This window comes from Peromyscus leucopus, chromosome 23, assembly GCF_004664715.2.
Source record: "Peromyscus leucopus breed LL Stock chromosome 23, UCI_PerLeu_2.1, whole genome shotgun sequence".
In the NCBI taxonomy this organism is placed as follows: domain Eukaryota; kingdom Metazoa; phylum Chordata; class Mammalia; order Rodentia; family Cricetidae; genus Peromyscus; species Peromyscus leucopus.
In genome coordinates this window covers 9,280,886-9,301,404 of record NC_051082.1, presented here as the reverse complement: position 1 = coordinate 9,301,404, position 20,519 = coordinate 9,280,886, and the positions used below count along the sequence as shown (strand labels likewise).

The 20,519-nt window shown below is 50.4% G+C and overlaps 1 protein-coding gene across 1 annotated transcript in view; it reads left to right on the top strand.

Moving 5' to 3' along the window:
- The first annotated feature begins 733 nt into the window (after positions 1–733).
- The window catches only part of Fbxw8 (F-box and WD repeat domain containing 8), a 98,593-nt gene continuing 78,807 nt past the window's right edge, over positions 734–20,519 (top strand). Inside the window, exons 1-2 of the mRNA XM_028878807.2 lie at positions 734–1,121; positions 14,705–14,809. Coding sequence (XP_028734640.1) covers positions 810–1,121; positions 14,705–14,809 — 417 coding nt within the window. The 5' untranslated portion in view covers positions 734–809. The remainder of the gene's footprint in view (positions 1,122–14,704; positions 14,810–20,519) is intronic.

Here is a 20,519-nt window from a genome sequence, read left to right as displayed (position 1 = left end):
TTAACCAGTTAATCAGCCTTCCGTGGAAGTTCCCCCCCCCCAAACTTTCCTTCGCAGATACTTCCCCACCTTACTGCCTTTGGACTGTGGTTCTGGAAATCTCATGATTTTCTGTGGATGGTTTTTCTCTTTATTAGCTAGTAGCTTAAATGACATCTCCTTAGAGAGGCCAGGACTTCATGACCATCCTTAATCACTAATTGGCCCCTCCCTGTGTCAACCACTTTGTTATTTGACCTTAATTCTTAGTTTTCTACATAGCTTTTCCCATGGATTCAGATATTCACATTAAAACATCTATTTACCGCCGTTTTATTTGAATGTGGGTGTGGTGTGTGTAAACTTGAATGCTTACTTCAGGTTGAGCTGGCTCAGTAGGAAAAAGTGCTTGCTACCAAGACTGACGACTTGAGTACCATCCCTGAGAGCCACACGGTGGAGGGCAAGAACCGACTCCTCCGAGTCATTCTCTGACCTACACACACACACACACACACACACACACACACACACACACACACCTACGCAAATACAATAAAAAAAACCCCACTACATAAAAAAAAAATGCTACCTTTGCAATATGTATGTAGCAGCCATTTAAAGCAGGTTTACTTGACGAAGGGAAAACTCTTTCTTTGGTGCCAAGGTGGTAAAAAACCAGGGATGCCAGAGTGGAGGGGCGTGGCCTCCCGGAACCTAAGAGCCGCGCTCCCGGAAGTTTCCGGCCAACGGCGGACACTTCCTGCGGATGGACGGTCCGTCAACAGCTGGCGGTCCCTGGGTGACGCGTAGGCCCGGGAGCGTCGAGCATGGACGAACACAGCCTGGAGGAGTTCCGCCGGCGCTGGCAGGAGGAACTGGCGCAGTCGCAGGCGCTGAGGCGGCGGCGGCGGCCCGAGGCCGGGGAGCGGCGGCCGCGGAGGCCCGAGGCGGGGGCGCGCGGTGAGCAGGCCTCGGGGTACCTGGCGCTGGCGCAGGGTCTGCTGGAGGGCGCGGGCCGACCCCCGGCGCCCAGGCCCGGCCGGTCCGACAGGAGGGATGCGACCAGCCGCTCGCGCTCACCCCCGGACCGCGACGCCGTGGAGCCCGAGCCGCTGGTGGACCAGCTCATCCGCGACTTGGTGAGTGGCCCGGGCGAGATGACTTTCCCTGTGGCTCACCCCACGGAGGTGCGGACGCGGTCACAGCCGGGACGCTGCACACCCAGGGCGTCCCTGGAAGCATTGGTTCTCCGCGGGGAGTTCGGCCTGCAAACATTTTGGGGGTGTTGACAATAGGTGTGTGCGTGCTCTTGGGCTTGCAAGGGGGTAGAGGATTGTTCTCGAACAGCAATGCTTACTTAGACCAGAGTCCCCAAAAGAGATCCCTTCCATAAAGTGACTACGTGTGAGTTTGAGACATCCTGCCCTAGAAACATCCTTAAAATTGGAAGAAAGGTTGACTTTGGAGGAAGGTCCAGAAAAAGCACAGGACGGAATAACCGTTCACTTTTCTCTGTATTGTTTGACTTTCCTAACTTAACGTGGTACTAAAACAAAACAAAACAACAAAACCAAAAAAGCAAAACTTAAATTAGAAGATACGAAAGGACTCTGACCAAGAAGAATCTTTTGGTTAATATCCTTAGGAGGTTCTTAGCATTTGGAGGGCATGGGTCCCTCAGAGAATCAGGAAGCTTTTACTTCAGCATCCTTTACCAAGTCGGGAGAAGCAAATTAAGACCCGTCTCCCTCCCTCCCTCCCCAAACAGGGATCCATGGCTTCCAGTCCAGAAGAGAAGGTTTAATGGCTTCATTCAAACCAGGTTAAAATTTCCGTAGCATTCCAGTAGGGAATATTTTTCTGTAAGTGACGGTTGTTTAGAGAAATAATGGGATAGAGCTGGAGAGATGACTCTTTAGTTAAGAGCTCAGCTTACTCTTCAAGAGTTGGGTTCCTAGTCCCGGTTCAGGTGGCTCTCAACCTCCTGAAACTCCACTTCCAGGGGCACTTGCACACATGAGTATAACACACACACACACACACACACACACACACACACACACACACTTATACACATAATTTTAAAAATGGGTAATTTTGTGCAATGGACAGCTTTATTTAAATGACACTAATAGCTTCCATTTTGAGTTTCAAGTCTATTCCCCTTTAAACCAGTGTCTTGTCTTGTGCTCTGCCTTGATTCTAAAATGGCCATAATACGAGGTAGATACTAACTCCTTTTACAAATGAAGGGACTCAAAGGCGGTGTTTTCTGCCATTTGCCCAGGATTACCCAACTGATAGGTTCTGGGGATTGAATTTGGATTCCTGAGTTTTGACTTCACTAGGTGAAGTTTGAGTTGGCTGCCTTAGAGCCTTGGTGATGTGTAAGTTCCCAGGTCCTCTCAGACCTGCTAAATCAGCAGCCCAGGGAAGGAGGTCACATTTGATGGAGGTTTGAGAATCTGTGGAGGTTGAGATAGTCTCAGCTGTGTAGCCAGTGCTGGACCCTGTTCTGGCTAGTTTTATGTCAGCTTGACACAAGTTAGAGTTACTGGAGAGGAGGAGCCTCAGTTGAGAAAATGTCTCTATAGGATCCAGCTGTAGGCAAGCCTGTAGGGCATTTTTTTAAATTAGTGATTGATGGGGGAGGGCCCAGCCCATGGTAGGTGGGAACACTCTTGGGCTGGTGGTCCTGGCTTCCATAAGAAAGCAGGATGAGCAAGCCAGTAAGCAGCACTTCTCCATGGCCTCTGCATCAGCTCCTGCCCCCAGGTTCCTGTCCTGACTTCCTGCAATGATGGACTACAATGTGGAAGTATAAGCCAGATAAACCCTTTCATTCCCAACTTGCTTTGAGTCGTGGTGTTTATCACACAATAGAAACCCTGACTAAGATGGACCCTAAGTCCCATACACAAGACTTTTTAGGCCTCACATAAAGCACCCCCAAACAGAATATAAGTGTCCTAAAATGGAAGGGATCTTCCCAGGGAGAAGATCCGGGGCATAGCAGAGTCTTATGTTTCATATAGAGTTGGCAAAAACCTGACCTGTGTCCTGTCCCTGGGCTCCTCTGCCCTTCAGAAGCACCTCATTAGGTACTGTTAAGGTCTCTTGAGCAGCATCCAACTCTCCAATCGGTGACATCTGTACAGTAAAGAGGCAGTAAGTCATGTGCTTAGGTAACTGGAGTTACAGGAGGTTGAGCCACCTGGCATGGTTGCTATGCATCGAACTTGGGTCTTCTGGAAGAGCAGACTTTGCTTTTAAATAAATCTTTTTTTTTTTTTTTTAATTATGTGCACAGTGTTCTGTCTGCATCTATATTTGCACACCAGAAGTGGGCACCAGATCTCACTATAGATGGCTGTGAACTACCATGTTGTTGCTGGAAGTTGAACTTAGGACCTCTGGAAGAGCAGCCCGTTGCTCTTAACCGCTGAGTCCTCTCTCCAGTCCCGGACTCTGCTCTTAGCCATCAGGGTGTTAATGTGCATTCAGACGCGCCCCCCCCCCCCCAGATGTCTGTATGCTTAGCCTGAATGTGGAGATCAGAGGACAGCCCCAGATGTTGACCCTCAGGCACCTCCACATTTTATTTGAGACTGAGGATAGGATCTTGTTGGCCTGGAACTTTGTCAAGTAAGCTAGCTGACCCTTGACCTTGCAGAGATCTGTCTGTTTCTTCTCTCTTCTCACCTTCTCTGGGATCACAGGCATTTGTCCTCACACTTGCAAGGCAAGTGCCGTCTTTACTGACTGAGCCGATGCCCCATCCCTGGCCTTGAGCTCTTGGTCTCCCACCCCACCCCCTCTTTTCCACCTCCTGAGTGCTGTAACTGAAGCCTGAGCTTGGTGCTTGCCGTCTGGTGGTCAGAGACAGTTTTCACTGTTCCTAACAACCCTTCCACGACCGTTTCACCCTGTCCTGGGAGCTGAGCAGACAGAAGGTAGCTTGGCTTTGAAGGGACAGTAAACTCATCCTGTATCTTCAAGTGACAGTAATATTTATTTAAAAGCCTCAGGTGCCTGTGGCAGTGAGTGTGAGCCCCACAGCTCACGGAGGCACATGAGCAACTGAGTTCGGTCCTCTGCAGTTCATCAGGGGTTTGCACCACCTCTTACCAGATGGTTTTGTGATGGTTTGTTTAACGATGGCAACCAGAATTAGATACTAAACATGGTGGGTAGTGTAGGATTCTTTTCCAATTGTTCAGTTTTCTTTATTTAGACAAAGTTTATACATGATCCGAATAAAATTGTTCTATGTTCCAGCATGCTTGCTGGTCAAAGTACATAATGCATCAAGGAGCATTTAAAAAACAAAACAAAACAGGGTGTTTTAGTTACTGTTACACATTGCTGTGAAAAGACACTGTGACCAAGGCAGCTCTTATAAAAGAATGCATTTAACTGGGGCTTGTAGTTTTAGAAGGTTAGTCTGTGATCATCATTACAGGAAGCAGATAGGCATGGTGTTGGAACAGCGGCTGAGAGCTTTACATCCTCATTTGCAGGCAGTAGGCAGAGGGGGAGAGAGAGAGAGAGACTGTGGGCTTTGGAAACCTCAATGCCTATCCTCTCCTGCAAAGCCACACCTATTAATCCTTCCCAAACAGTTCAACCCGCTGGGGACCATATATTCAAATATATGAGCCTGTGGGGGACATTCCCATTCAAACCACCACACAGGGTGTCGCTGTGAAGACCAGGCCAGCTTCTAACTCAAATCCTCCTGCTCGTTCTGGGACCAAAGATGTGGGAAGAAATATTTTGATTGTTTGTTTTTTATCTGATACATGTTAGGATTGTGCTTTTGTCAATGGAATTGTCTGTTGTGAAAATTGTCTTTTGACATTTTTAATTAGGCATGCTTTGAAATATACAGATGCTAGTTGCAGAGTTCATTGCCTTCTTAGAATGTATACACACACACACACACACACACACACACACACACACACACACACACACACACCCACGAAACCCCTGATCTCAGGACTGGGTTGCTAGTCCATCAGCACCATGTTTCTCGCTGCGCTCTCATCCACTCACTCCACTCTGCCGTCTCCACAGTGGCATCAGGCAGTTTTACTCTAGTTTGGGTTCTTGTGCAGAACGTTGTGGACGAGTGGGTCCTGAGGCATGGACCTGATGTTGCTGTCTTCCAACACCGTGATAACTATGTGTAGTTGGTTTTGCTCTTTGGGGGTTTGGGAGAGAAGTGCTGCCGGGAACCTTTTGGGATACGTCCATGTTTTTCTTGGTTATTTGCTCAGGAGTAGGATTACAGGGTTGTGGGCATGCAGGTTATAGTTACAGCAATCTACCCACAAACTTGCCATTTCTACTTATTGGTAACGAAATATAGTAAAAGCAGTAATGTTCTTAGTACCAGTGCCACAAGGTAATCTCTGCCTGGCAGGATCTGCTTTATTGTGTGCCTCTCCTGGAGTTTTTAACTCAGGAGTAACTCCTAGAAAGGAAGGTGGAGTTCCCCCAGGACTCCCTGAGCCAACAGGATGATGCAGCTGAGGCAGAGTATGCATGCAACCTGGAGCTGGTTCTGTCTCCTGCCCCCGCCCACCCCTTCAGCAGCTGTGTTACACTAGCACCTCTTGTGTTTTGTCGGGTAAGCTGGCCTTGAACACGCTGCAGCTGAGGACAACCTTGAACTTCTGATTCTCCAGCCTCTACTTTCCCCAGCGCTGGGATTACAGTTTTTTGGTACTGTGGGTTCAGCTCCGGGCTCTTTAGGCAAGCACTGTTCTGAGCTGCATTCCCAGCCCACTGGCACGATTTTGGTGCCCACTGCACTATCACTATCGTGAGGGCAACAAAGAGAAGTGTGGCCTTCCACTGGCACAGCGGCGTCCGAGTGTCTTCTTTGGCTGGGCACAGGCCAGGACCTTTGATGGACAAGCACAGCTGCAGTGAGACTGTGACGTCCTGCCTTCTTAGGTGAGGCTTTTAATAGCAGCACTTGGCCGTCTTGCTTATGGGAGTGGCGTGTGAATACCTACACTGGCAGTTTTGGGTGGGCCAGTGCAAGGATGGCATACCCTGGTCAGGATTCCAGGGCATAGATACTGTCTTTCATGCCTTCTCCTTGGGGACAGTGGTGGCATTTCAGTTATGCTTATGTAAGCCTCTGGGTTGTGACAGCCAGCTGCTTGGTCGCGTTTTATTTAGGTGGTGTATCACAGCTGACTAACAAGACACAGACGCTCAACACAAACTGGCCTAAAAACACCCACTGGGGTCTTTGGATCTGTGTCACAGTTCCAGGAGGTGCTGCTCGTTCTGGGCAGTGGCTGCCCGGCTGGGACCTCTCCTCCCATCAGTGCTGCTCGTCTGCAGGCTCTTTCCACAGTAGGCTGTCCCTTCTTGAGGAGGGCGGGCTGCGGCAGCTGCAGCTGTATGCTGTGCAGGGTAGCAGTCCTGGGGAGCACGGTGTGTGCCATGTCGTGCGCAGCTGAAGCTGTGTTCTTACTGGTCCAGACTGGGTCATCTGTTACTGATTGAGGTGGTCCAGATTTGTGTCCAGTGCCCACTCCTGTCCATCTGACAGGTCTGTGCTCACTGTGGAGCTAGGGCAGGGGGTCGGCTGTGTCCAGAGTGGACTCGGCCTCAGCCTCGCCGGCTCCATGATTGGTAGTATGATGTGAGTTCAGGCAGGCCAGCCCTGGTGGGGCTCTGGATCTGCCCCAACTCAGATTCAGACCCTGCTGCTGGCCAGTGCGTCCTTCCTGGTGTGCTGAGCTCATTGTCAGCTGAGCTGGAGTGACTCCCCTGCCTCTGCTGTCCTCTGCCTTCCTGTTAAGGCTCAGTTGAATTCCCTTTGCTATACTAACTCTCTCTGCTCCCTCCAGCCCCAATTTCTTTTTTCTTCTAACTAAAATGTTCTTATCAGTAGCATTCATTTAAAAATGATATTCATGAACTAGCGGACTTCTGTGTGGGTGCCTTTCCCATGATCTGTGTGAGTATTCACTAAAACAAGTTTGAATGTCTTTACTAGGAGGTTCTGTTCCTTGAAACTGTGTGGGCTTTGTCTGTCCATCCGTCTGTCCATCCATCCATCCATCCGTGTATCCATCTATCTGTGTATCCATCCATGTATCCACTCCTCAGTCCACATTGTTCATTAAGGGGCATGGTAGCACCACACACTTTCCTGAGTGCTAAGGACAGTAGCAGTGAACACGATGGACGGGCTAGAGAGTCCCTGGTGCCAGCGGCTTCCTGGCTGAGTGGTCACATGGGTCATACCTTGCACTTAGTTTAATGCTTGCAATTCTTTCTTTCTTTTCTTTTGTTTTAAGTGATATGTGTTTATCTGTATGTCAGTTTGTGCATGGTGCCAGCAGAGGCATTGGATTCTCTGAGGCTGGAGCTGTAGGAGGTTGTGAGCTATCTGCCATGGGTACCGGGAATTGAACTCAGGTCTTAACCACTGAGCCATCTCTCCAGCCCTGCAACTTTTTCTTTCTTTCTTTCTTTCTTTCTTTCTTTTTTTCTTTCTTTCTTTTTTTCTTTCTTTCTTTCTTTCTTTCTTTCTTTCTTTCTTTCTTTCTTTCTTTCTTTCTTTCTTTCTTTCTTTCTTTCTTTCTTTCCTTCCTTCCTTCCTTCCTTCCTTCCTTCCTTCCTTCCTTCCTTCCTTCCTTCCTTCTTTCTTTTCTTTTCTTTTTTATTATTTTATTTATTGTGACTATTATTAGTGTGTGTGCATGTGGAGGGTGTAGGGGGTCAAAGACGACTTTTTGGAGTTGCGCCTGTCCTCCCACCATGGGTCTAGGGATCGAATTTAGGCTCATATGGCAAGCTCTTTTGCCCACCCAGCCATCTTACCAACCCCCGTTCAACGTTTTAGAAAAGTTATAACCTCACTTTTTTTATTTATTCTTTTTTTATTGTTTAAAATTAATTTATTTACTTATTTTTCTATTATCATCTTGATAGAGTATGTATTCTTTTTTTTTTTTTTTTTTTTTTTTTGTTTTTGAGACAGGTTTTCTGTGTAGTTTGCGCTTTCTGGAGCTCACTTGTAGCCAGGCTGCTCGAACTCACAGAGATTGCTGTCTGCTCCGAGTGCTGGAATTAAAGGCGTGCGCCACCAACGCCCGGCTGAGTATGTATTCTTATCTTAATAGTGAGATGTTTCATTGAGGCTTGCTCAGTAATTGAGTAAAACCGAAATTTATTATAAGCCACAGTCGTCCTAGGGACCTCCATGCTATATATATAGGCTCCATGGTTCTATGGGTTGTAGTCTGATTGTTCTTTATTTTATATCTAGAGTCCACTTATGAGTGAGTACATACCATGACTGTCTTTCTGGGCTTGGGTTACCTCACTCAGGATGATTTTTTTCTAGTTTCATCCATTTGCCTGCAAATTTCATGCTTTCATTGTTTTTCTCTGCTGAGTAGTACTCCATTGTGTATATGTACCACATTTTTTTCATCCATTCTTCCGTTGACGGGCATCTAGGTTGTTTCCAGGTTCTGGCTATTACAAATAGTGCTGCTATGAACATAGCTGAGCATGTATCTTTATGGTATGAATCAGCATTCCCTGGGTATATGCCCAAGAGTGGGATGCTGGGTCTTGAGGTAGTTCGATTTCCTAATTTCTGAAACTGCCATACTGATTTCCACAGGGTTGTACAAGCTTGTACTCCACCAACAGTGGAGGAGTGTTCCCTTTGCTCCACATCCTCTTCCAACATTGTCATTGGTGTTTTTGATCATAGCCATTCTGATAGGTGTAAGGTGGTATCTCAGAGTCATTTTGATTTGCATTTCTCTGATGATTAAGGGTGTTGAGCATTTCTTTAAATGTCTTTCAGCCATTTGTGTTTCTTGTTTTTTGAATTCTCTGTTTAGCTCTTTAGCCCATTTTTTAATTGGACTGTTTAGTATTTTGATGTCTAGTTTCTTGAGTTCTTTATATACTGTGGAGATCAATCCCCTGTCAGATGTGGGTTGGTGAAGATCTTTTCCATTCTGTTTGTTTTTTGTCTTATTGACTTGTTTTTGCCTCAAAGCTTCTCATTTTCAGAGTCCATTTATTTTGTTTGTCTCTTTTTTTTTTTATTTAGAAATGTCTTGTCAATGCGTTCAAGAGTGCTTCTACTTTTTTTCTATTAGTTTGTGTAACTGATTTATGTGAGTCTTTGTCCACTGACTGAGTTTTCATGGTGACAGATATGGATCTATTTGTAATCTTTTACATATTGACATCCAGTTATGCCAGCTCCATTTGTTCAAGTTGTTTTGTTTTTTGAAACGGGTGTAGTTGGAATTTTCTTTGGGCTACCAACCAGCTCCCAGATAAAGACATGGGAGACTTATTATTAATTATGAATGCTTGGCCTTAGCTTAGGCTTGTCCCACTAGCTCTTTTAACTTAATTCAGCCTGTTTCTATTCATCTACATTTGCCTTGAGGCTCTTTACCTTTCATTCTATATGTCCTACTTTCCTGCTTTTTCCATGTCTGGCTGTCTGGCCCTTGGCATCTCCCTGGTATTCCCCCCCCCCCAACCAAAATTCTTCCTCCTGCCTACTCTCCCCACCTAGAAGTCCCACTTATACCTCCTCCCTTGCGATTGGCCATTTGACTTTTTATTAGACCAATCAGGTTCCTTAGGTGGCAAGGTGAAACAGGAACACATCTTTGCATAGCTAAACAAATATTCCCCAACAGACCAGGTCTCTCTCTGCAGCCCTGGCTGCCCTGCAGTTCTTAGAATCTTTTTGACTTAGGAACTCTAACATACTTGTTTTCACCCCAAGCTCCACAAATTCTGTAGTGGATCCTGATACTCAGACTGTGTTGGGCCTTTTGACCAAACACATTCACACGCTCCATCCGCCTTTCCTAAGAGCACATCTGCACTCTGCCTTGCCCGGCTCCCACATCTCCAGTCCCACTTGGACTCACCCAGGCTTTGGAAGCAGAGGCTGGCCTGTTTGCTGCACAGCCTTCCTTCACTGCCACACCAGCCTCCGGGAAGTCTCCGAGTCCATAGCTGCCCTTTCTACCTCCCTTCTTTGCTGGAGCCCCCAGGGAAATGGCCAGGAGATGATGAATGGGAACGTACCTCACGGTTTTGAAACCAGTCCTAAATAACTAAATCTCGGTGTCTTTCCCAGGCGAGGGCACGTGTGAGGCGGCCAGCAGGCAGGTTAGCTTCTGTAGGTGGCAGCTGTCTGTGCAGGCAGTGCATATCTCTACTGAATCCTGCTGGCCTCCGGCTTAGGGTCGCTCTGAAGAGATAAATTGGCTTTCTGTGGACTGCTTGGGAACTTAACCTCTCTTTATTGCATTGTTGGTTTTTAAGAGAAAGGACTCCTAAGTTCTAAATAGCTGACTTACTAATGAGCCTGGGCATACCTTGGGGGACTATCTCCTGTATTTATTCTGTCTTATATGCGATGACTTAGCTCCATAAAAGATTCAGCTCCTTCAGTGTAGAGGCCATTTCTCATACATTTGCTAATAGCACCACCCCTCCCCCAGCACTGGGCCTGGCCCTGAATTCCGACAGTGTTTTGCACATCAATTATTTTGAAGCTGGATGGTGTGCCTCCTGTACAGATATCTAGGAACTTGAGAAGAAATCCATGGTGTGCATTGACATTCCTGTTTGTTTGTGCCAGGAAGGTATTTCAAGACAGAATTGGTGCCTGTTTTGAAAGTGTTTGAGACTTTCCTCATCTACCAGCTAATTTTCTCAAGCCCCAAGTGAAACTGGATGCTACCAGGTCCTGTGTGGGACTGGGTGGTATGTGGGCTGAGATAAGCCCAGCAGACAGCAGCAGGCTTCTCCATCCCAGGGTCAGTAGAAGATGTGTTTAAACACCATCTTGAGAGCGTCTGAGTGGCGGTCGCCGCGGAGATAACAGTTGGGAGTGCATCCCGGAGTTGGTTTCTCCCCTCTGCCCTGGTTTGGCTGGCAGTGATTACCCCTTCTGCTAAACAAGGGTAGGCAGATTAAGTTTCTCACACGATGGCATAAAGAGCGTCCGTTTATGGAGTCAGGCTTATAGTAGCCCTTGGGGGACAATCAGCCTCTCTGGGGACAGAGCCCTTCACAGTTTCTTTCGGTGTTTTTGGAGTGAGTCCAGTAGACTTTGGGAAAATCCAGTATTCACTGACCTTAGCGTAACACAACCCCTTTGTGTGATTCCTCCCTAGACTGGGAGGAGGAGTCTAGAGTCTGAGCCTGGCGAGCTGTGATGTCACCGTCGGTCAACTGATGCTCTTGCAGTGTCCCTTGAACATCTCTGTGCTGCTGCTGCTTCCTCAGAGCATCCATGGTGTCTCTTTTGTCGTGAGCCACACCAGGACAACCCCATAACTGTTGGGCTGGCTGTGTGCCCCAGGTGTCTAGGTGGCAGCCCGACGCATCTCGATAGGATCGAGGGCTTTCTCCGCACACGAGCACAAGTAGCGTTTGCACACTCACTGCTCACCGTGGAAGGAATGGCTGCATGTCGTCACAGGAGACCTGCAGCAGCCGCGAGCTCGGAGTGGTCGCTGGGCTGCAGCCTGGGTCAGAGTGCGATCAGGTCTGGCTTAGGTCCATCACAGGGTCGACCAAGCTCATGAAGTAGTCTCTGGTGAGGTGTTTCCCAAGTGGTACGCTACTAATACAACAAACTGATGTTCGTGGGCCGGACACTCACACTCTTTCCTCTGGTTGGCTGGTAGAACTAGCACCCCCTCTTCACCTGCGTGCTCTTGTACCTCCTCAGTGGATGTCAGAAGGAAGTTTCTGCACCAGCCTCTCTGCAGCTCTGCACTTAGAACCCTTGGGCACATGGCCTCAGTGGTTGTTTGGGAGAAGGCTGGACTTAATGGATCCAACTGTGAGGTGTAGATTCACACGTGGGTTTAGTGGGCTGGCCATTCAGAGGTGAGAACTGATGTCAGAGGCCCACGCTCAATGCAGACTGCTCTCTGGAGGGGATGGCGCTTTGGTGAGGCAGCCCCTCTGGCCAAAGGCAGCATCTAGGAGGGTGCTCAGCTGTGAACTAGGTAGCCCTCTCTTGTCTGGGGGAATCTGAGTGACCCACTGCCCCATCACTACAGGCCACAGCAGGAGCGTTTAGGTGTGGTCTCCTGACCATGGCCACGCATGTGCCACAGCTACTGGTACTCTTTGGTGACTGACCTCCTTGTCCCTCCTACCATTCTTTAACTGTTAGTGATGGGAACAGGAAGCCCAGCCAGGTGGAAGTGGGGGAGGGGACTCAGACTGTTAGAAATTGACATTGTTGAATGACATTTCGGAGTTTAAAGCACTCCTAAGGATGGTGATTTAAAAGAGAAGGTTGGCTCTGCGGTGGTGTTTGTGTTCTTCCGGTTTATCTTTGAAACAGTGGTCATCCTCCAGCTCCCCCAGCCAGCCCAGCCGTGTCTGACCGACTGTTGGTGCCGTGGTCTTCTCAGCACTGCTGGTCCTGCAGCCTGCTGGGCTGCGTCTCTGCTCCCCGGCACCACGGCCAAGCCTTCCTGAGTTGTTAGGTGCCCTCTCGAGCTGGCGCTGCTGTTCTGTATGTTGTGTGTTTGGATCCTCCACGGTTGGGATGTAGCCTTACTCTGTAGTCCCCTCGTTACTGCTGGTGATGTCTCTGTTTATAGTGAGACACGTTACAAGGCAACGAGTCACCAACAGGAAGCAAGAGTGACTTGAGAAAATGAAAGGGAGCTGGCATGTCCTCCAGGAAAGTGGCACCCAGCCTCTGCGTGCCTAGCAGCAGGGCTTGCATTGGCCTCTCTGGGAAATGTCTTCATGTGTTTCTTGGGCAGTCACCATGAGTGTGCTAGACAGGAAGCTTAGGTGCCTTTTGCCTGATCGTTTGGGATCTTGGTGCTTCCAGGCAGTGTTCTTCCCAAACTCGGATCAGGGAGGGCAGTGGGAGGTGGGGTCATGCTTTCACAGAGGGACCGTGTTCCCTGTTGAGCATGGGAGGCTGTGACTTCTGCCCAGAATAAAAGCAAAGATGGCATCTTGTTCATCTCAAGACTAGTTTATAGTGTGGCTTACCGTAAAGGAGCCCATGGCTCGAAGAGCGCCTCAACCTGGCTCGCTCTGTCTTGTCCAGCCTCACCCTGTCATAGCTCTGGTTGTATGAACATAAAGGGACCTCTCTCTCTCTCTCTCTCTCTCTCTCTCTCTCTCTCTCTCTCTCTCTCTCTCTCTCTCTTTTTAACCATGTCGGCAAAGTTAGTCCTTTCTGCTCCTGCAGACAAAATAATGTAGAAGAAAAGGTGGAGGGCACCAGGGAGGTGGGTGGCATTGTGAGTGATAGCCCTTCACCTTGTGTGTGCCTGCCAGGTCCCGGACCAGCAGTGACCTCTGCAGGGGTTGGGGAGTCTCTGGCTGAGTCTGGTTGGCAGTAGTGCTCTTAGGTGAAGAGTGAAGGTGTCATTGTAGGCAAGGACCTTGCCTGACTTGAGTCCCCATGCCTTTCCTTTGTTTTCTTAGGCAGGGACCAGCGCCTTCCAATTACCCTTGCAGATGGTTTCCTGTTTTTCTGCGTGGCCAGCATCCTTCCACTGACTGAACATTCTGTCCCTCCTTTGCCCACAGAGACCGGTCAGTGCCCTTTCCCCAGAGAGCCTCTTTGGCGTGTGTGCTTAGCCTCGCTCTGTTTTTGCAGTCCAACCCTGTGTTTCCTCCGAGGCTCCAGATTCTCCCTCAGTCCTGAGACTCCAAGATGAATAGTAACATGATTCTTGACAGTTGTTCAGCCTCAGTCTTGGAAGGGTCTGATTGGTGCTCCCCCTCCTTAGTACACTGGAGGCGTTTTCTCAAGTGGCCACCTCGTAGCGTGGAAACTCGCAGTGAGCGGTGAATTAGCAACTTGCTTTCAGTCAGTATGTCAGCCAGAGCTTATTAAACATGAATTTCCCAAGTTTAGTCTGTCGGGACCAAGGACACACTCTGCGGCCGAGAAGCTCGGCCATAGCCACGCCTGGCAGGTGGACCGGTGGACTGGTGGACCGGTGGACCTAGGGCGTTCACTTCACACTTGGCCTTCCCCGGTCTCCCTTGGATTCCTTTGTGCGCTGGGATCTGCATGACCTTATCTTTCAGCCTAAGCCCGTTACCTCATCTCCGATTGCCTGCCCTAGGGCGGGCTAGCTCTTGTTGCTGCGCATTAATAAACAACACTGAGGAGGATCGCACGCTGTGTTTGTACTGGCTCGCTCAGGTGAACCAGCACGAGCCCCCAGAGCATTAGGAAACCCTGAGGAGAGGTGGGCCTGGCACCCAGAGCAGCCCCCTCCCTGCTCTTTGCCCACGAAAACATGTTAGTGACCTGGTCAGCGCTTCTCCAGCTGGGGCCACCGCGCCCATGTGGTGGGGAGGCTTGCTTGGCCTGGGGGAATGGTGGCCTCCCCGGCCCAGGCAGGCTTTCTTGGCCACCGGCCACCTCAGCTTCTCTTAGAATTCCGTCAGAAGGTTTCTGACACACCCCTTCCTGCAGCACCTGCGCTTCTCCTTCTGGAGCATCATGGGAAACAGTCACAGTGCGTTCACAGTGACTGAAAGGAGGGTAGATGTGGGCAGAGACCCCACTGTCTCACGTTCTCCCTGAAAGGGCCCCGCTCTGGTCGCCTGCGAGAGTGTCCGGTGTTGGAAAGCCTGGCAGGGCCAGCTGCTCTCGGCCTCACCCTCAGCTTCTTCCTTCTCTCCACAGAATGAGATGGAGGAGGTGCCCTTCTTTGACGTCCAGCTGCCTTATGAACTGGCAATCAATATATTCCAATATCTGAACAGAAGAGAACTGGGTCGCTGTGCTCAGGTAAGCATTTGCTCACACCTGTCCAAGGGTCCCCAGCTCTGAGCAAGGATGGGGAGCCCCTGGAACAGTTGGCTCTGTAGAATTCCACAGTTGACAGAAGTGATGAATGGCATGGCAGCCTTCTCGAAGGAAGGCCGCCTTGAACTTCAGGGTCTTTCTCCACGTTCCCTCTCGATGCACATCCTCCGTGACTGTCTGCTGCACAGTCACAGTCTGAGTTATGACTGAAATTCTGGGCCCTGCCTGCGGCGAGCTAGCCTGTGTTAATACATCCCACGTGTTAGTACAAAGACGGAGCCCTTAAATCAGACTAGTCATCGGGGTGGCAGCCAAGGGTCAGCCCAGGGACAGATCGGTGAAGTCCCGTTTTAGACGGATAGTCTGAATTACCCTTTAAATAGAGACTCACTCCTGAGCGAGTGAGAAGGAGACACTCTGAGGGGATGACACAGGAGCATTGCCCAGTCATGCCGACTGGGGAGTACCTGCCTGTGGAGCACAGCGTGGGCAGGCCTTGGTTGCATGCAGGGGTGTTGTGGGAATGCTTTCCCTGGGGAGACATAAACAAGTATCTCCCCACTTATATAGGGCACTAATGACAGACAGTCCCATCAGAGTGTTACCTGGGGAACCAGGAGGTCCGTTGACATCCTTACAGAGCATAGGGAAGGTAAACTATAGGGATGTAGATGACCCCAAAGCAGCCACACCCAGACAGCCTCACCCCAGCTGCACAGATGGAGTCCCCTCTTCAGTTCACCTCCCCCAGCTGATATCCCAGCACCCTGGAGACTCCCCGTTAGGGCGGAATTGCCTCTGCATGGCCCGGAGGTGCACGGGAGCAGTGGACCCCGGCGGGTCCAGGGACCATCCCCACCCCACGGTCTCTGAGGGAGGTCAGCAGGCTGAGCCAGGCTCCTGCACAGGCTCGCAGCTGCCCTGGTGATGGTGATGGTTGTCCGCTTGGGGATAGCTCTTCTCAACAAGACACCGTGGAGGTGTGGGGTGGGCCTGTGATCTGTATTTCTGACCAGGTGTGCTCTGGGGAGGCCAGGGTTTATGCCCTTCAAATCGTTCTCATCCTTATGGGAAAAACGTGATTAAGTTACGGTTTTTCCTTTTAGCTTTTTTTTTTTTTCAGTTGTCAAAAATTGTATGTCTATTAAAACTGAGTGAGTACTCGTGGCCATGAGTTTGACCCCCAGTGCCACCACCAGAAAAACAAACCATACCAAACCTGAGTTTGGCTAATGATGTAATAACTCAGTGGTAGAGGGCTTGATTAGCATGTGAGGCCTGGATTTAAACCCATCGCTGTAAGAATAAAAAGCAATTCAATGGAAATCTGTAACTGGTCAGCATGACCAGTCTGAAAGTGAGAAGTCATGCCATCGTCTCAGCGGATACAGAAAAGCACTTGGCACAGTTGAGCGTCCACCATCCGTGTTCACAGTGAAAACTGCACAGATGAGCTGGGGCAGCCCTGTGCTGGCCCGTTTTCTGAAGTATCTGCTTCGTCAGTGACTCGGAGCTGCAGCACGCCTTTGGTGTGTGATCGCAGCAGCGTCGCCTAGGTGGAGACTCCATCCAGCCCGTGTTCCTGATGCTGGTGTCCATCGCAAACGATGAGATGAGCGAAACGCCGGCTGAGTGTAAACAGTGCTCGGCGTCGGCTGCATGACGAGTATCTGTGTTGTCACACACACACACACACACACACACACACACCCGACCCCAGGAAATTTGGTTTTTTGTTTTCTAGCTCACGCCTTGGCTCGGCTCCCAGGAATGGAGGCTGAGGGCAGAGTTCTATCAGCCTGATGCCAGGGCGGAGCTTGGAACCTCCTCAGCCAGCCCTGCCCTGCACAGTCGGCACTGTGCTCCCAGCTGCTTTCTTGGGAGTGGACTGCTGTTGAAGGCACACTGCTCTGCCATTTTGTGGAGAGTCGTGTGGCCTTCAAGTGTGCTGCCCACCAGGCAGGGCATGATAGGTTAGGTCCAGTGGAGCTGCACTCGGGCGAGATTGGCTCTGCTGGGTGGTTATCCTGCAGGTGTGAACCGTTCACTTTGCAGCACACTAGTTCTCACTGGAGCTCTCCGGTGTGTGTTCAGTTGGCGTGCCTGCGTGTGTGCATGCGTGTGTGTAGAACCTATTTTTGAGAACACGTGCACAGCCCCTTCAGTGCACAGTGATGGAGTCGGCTGTGATGGAGGAGCTGGGCTTCCAGTGTCTTTACATGCAGACCGCAATGGACGGCCAGTCGTCAGTAGGATTGGCTTGATTTCTGTCATCGCTAAGATAAACGACAAAGTAATCAATATTAAGCAGTGTTTTCATTTGCCCTGTGGTGTGTTTGTTTTTGCAGAGAGAAAATCCTTCCATTGAATGGGGTCCTACCGCTTTATGGGCTCCCCCTGCTCTGTCTCTCGCTCCCGCTCTCTCTCTTATAATCTAGGGGTACTCAGACAGTCTAAAGCAGGTACTGTAGACATTCTGGCTTGGAAGGTGGAGGAAGGGACTGTAGATGGCTTCCAGAAGCTGGAAAGGTAACTGAAGCTTCCTGAAAGGAGGTTGTCTTGGCCAGCACTGGCTCCCACTTGTGCCTTCAGGAGTGTGCGTGGGTGAATTTGTGTGGAGTCCTGAGCCCGTGGTCCTCAGAACAGCCATGGGGAACTGGTGAGGACACTGAGCAGGAGTGAGCCCAGGAGAGACAGAGACCGAAGGCCATTCTGAATAGGTGGGAAGGCTTGCCGAGTTGCCTGCAGCAATCACAGAGGCTGTTGTCTGTATGCTTTGCTTTGCCTGATCTAGGGAAAGAAGGATGGCAGGGAAACTGATTAAGGCTGTGGAATCTTCCAGAGGAGAGGACATGGTGATGTGACGAGGGTTATTCAGTACAGATGGGTGGGGTCAGGATTGCCTGTGGGCTGGATATGGGGAGAAGGCTTGGTCAGTGAGGATGGCTGGCAGTGAGAGAGCGCCGTCCCCCGAGGAGCCGGCGCAGGGCAGGGCGTGAGGCTGGAGTTGAGGCCGCGGTGGAGCCCTGTCGGTGCATCAGGGGGGTTAAGTCAGGACCCAGAGAGAAGGGCACGGGAAGGAGTGTCAGGAGGTGCCTGGGGTGACGCCGGGGGGTGGGGGACGGGACGGGACAGAGTCGGCTGCTTTCCTTGTTCCTGTCAACCCCACAGCAGCTTAGGGAGAAGAGATCGACTCCGGCTCAGACCCTCTTTGCAGAGAGGGCACGAAAAGGGCTGGGCTGTGAACCCCAAGACTCCTCCCACTTCTAGCTGTACCCCACCTCCTAAAGGTTCTTCACTTCCCCAACAGCTGCTGCCGGCCAGCTGGGCCTGCACGCCCTAACACGTAAGCCTGGCACAAAACCATGACGGCTCTCAGGGCAGCAGAAGAGACTAAGGGTCTAAGTGCTGCTGCTTGTCCTGTGGGGCAGGACTCCAAAACGACCACAGGCATTGGCCCCTTGAGGGGCAACAAGCCCCTGGGTTCAAGAGCACACGGGAAGTAGCTGGGACAAGGCGTGCATAGAATGCTACCCTGCTCCGTGCTGTGCCCTCCTCAGGCAGACTGGAGTGTGGACCTGCGGAGAGCGCCTTGCTCCCCGGCTACTGGTAAGCCTAATCCAGGCAGAGCTAATAAAGCCAGGTTTTTGAGCCAAGGGCTTTTTTTTTTTCTTTTCTCAATGTGGCAATTCACAGTGGCGCTATAAAGCAGAATGCTGGAGCCACTTTTATTAGCGAGCTCTTGCAGCTGAGGCTCGCTTGCTCGCTCGGTGGGGCTTTGAGCTGGGCCGTTCCAGTTCTGGGGTATTAAAGACCGTTAGACCTTTGGAAAGTCAGGCTTGTAAACTTGCTGGATTGTAATATGAGTTAAGAAATCAAAACCATTAGAAAGGCTTTCCTTTGGTGGGACCCTTTCAGATTCGCTGTGCAAGTTTAACTGAGTCCTTCTGTTTCCCCGAGTTAAAGTCTTAAAGGCTGGCTGCCGTCTGCTCCTTTAAAAGGAAGACGCCCCCTTTTTCAGTTTGCTGATGACTGTTGGTTCCCGTCCCTGTGTAGCACCTGGTTGGAGGTGCAGTTGTGACCCTGTGGAGATCATTCTTAACCCGCCTCTCACAAACCCTCCCAGAGGGGTGTGTGTGTGTGTGTGTGTGTGTGTGTGTGTGTGTGTGTGAGATCTAGAACTTAAACTCTATCCTGAGTATTCATCTTTGCAGAACACAGCAACAAAACATCCTGTGTTCTCAGCTTCTGCCCGTCATGAGCCGTATAGACTTCAGAGTGTTCCCTAACAGCTTGGTGTTTTTCTGGGAGATGGTTATGAAAGTCTTGTGGCTTCCAGAGTCCTTCGGGTCCTCAGGGCCGCTTCAGACTGTTTAGCGTAACCAAGTGTCCCTCTGTGGTCTCTGTGTGCCCAGTTGAGATGCTCCGGAGATGTTGGGGCCTGGAGGAGGAGCCGTGTGGCCTGCTGATTGTCTAAGGCCCTTCCTCCCTGGGCAGGCAGAAGGCCCAGGGCCCGGTTTGGGCAGCTGGAGGTAGGAGGTGGGGGGGATGGCTGCTGCAGGTTGACCTTGGAGCTGGGGCGAGACAGGCCTGGCGTGAAGATGCAGAAGAGGTGGGTGTGGGAAACCCCGCCTCGTGTGCCCTCCCTCTGAGAGAGGAGCATGCCAGACCAGAGGCTCCAAGGAGTCCCAGCAAAGGGTTCTGTTGCTCAAACCAGAGTTCTCTTAGCTCATTTCATGTGGGACCCTCCTCAGAAACTGGACAGCACTCCAGGAAGCCTGCGTCCACTAATTCAGCTTTGCCCCACAGCCTGGGCCTGGGGTCTCAGCCATTGTAAGTCTTGTTCGCAGAACAAGAAGTTGTGTCGCAGGGTTTCCATTAGAGTCTTGTCTTAGTGCTCCTTTTTTTCTTTGTTTTTTCTTTCTTTTTTTAATTTTAATTTTATTTTATTGGGTTTTTGAGACAGGGTTTCTCTGTGTATCTTTGGCTGATCTTAGAGCTCAGATCAAATGGTCAAATTTCATGCCCTGTGCCAAGCTAGTACTCTGTCCCTGGAGAGTCCAAGCACTCATTACTCCTTGTCGTAGCCGCATTAGATCCTGGGTTCTAGTGGCCTGGAAGGAAGCACCTTCCGCACTGGAGTTGACTGTGGCTGCCCTGCCATGGCTGACTCTGTCCCTCTCCCCCTTGTGCCTTGTGCTCACCCCCATCCTGGCAGAGACCGATGAACAGACACTCCTGGGTGTCATGGGTAGGCTCAGCTGTGGACCAGACATGCCAAAAATAAAACCCCAGTGTTCTCTCTAGTTCAAAACTGGGGCCTCCACTTTACTGAGCCATTTTCCTGGTCTTTATGGCCTGAGCATGTGTGCTCAGATGAGGCCTTGTCTGGACGCTATGGCTGAGGTAGAGGAGTGTGGCCTGACGGTGTGGTTAAGTGGATTTGTGACTGATGGTGTGGCTGTGCCAGCGAGGACTGCGGAGTGGATCCGTGTCTGCTGTGGCCTTCAGCCCTGTCTTGGTTAGCTCCCCCTCCTTTTCATTCTTCCCTCTTAAAAATAAGACACAAGGACCCGCAGGTGACGTTTTCTCGATGACGGATGGGGTGAAAAGCAGCTATTGCTGTGGAAGGCAGAGCTGGAGTTCGTGATACCCGAGGAGTGTGGCTCAGTAGGCGCTGGGGTGACGTTTA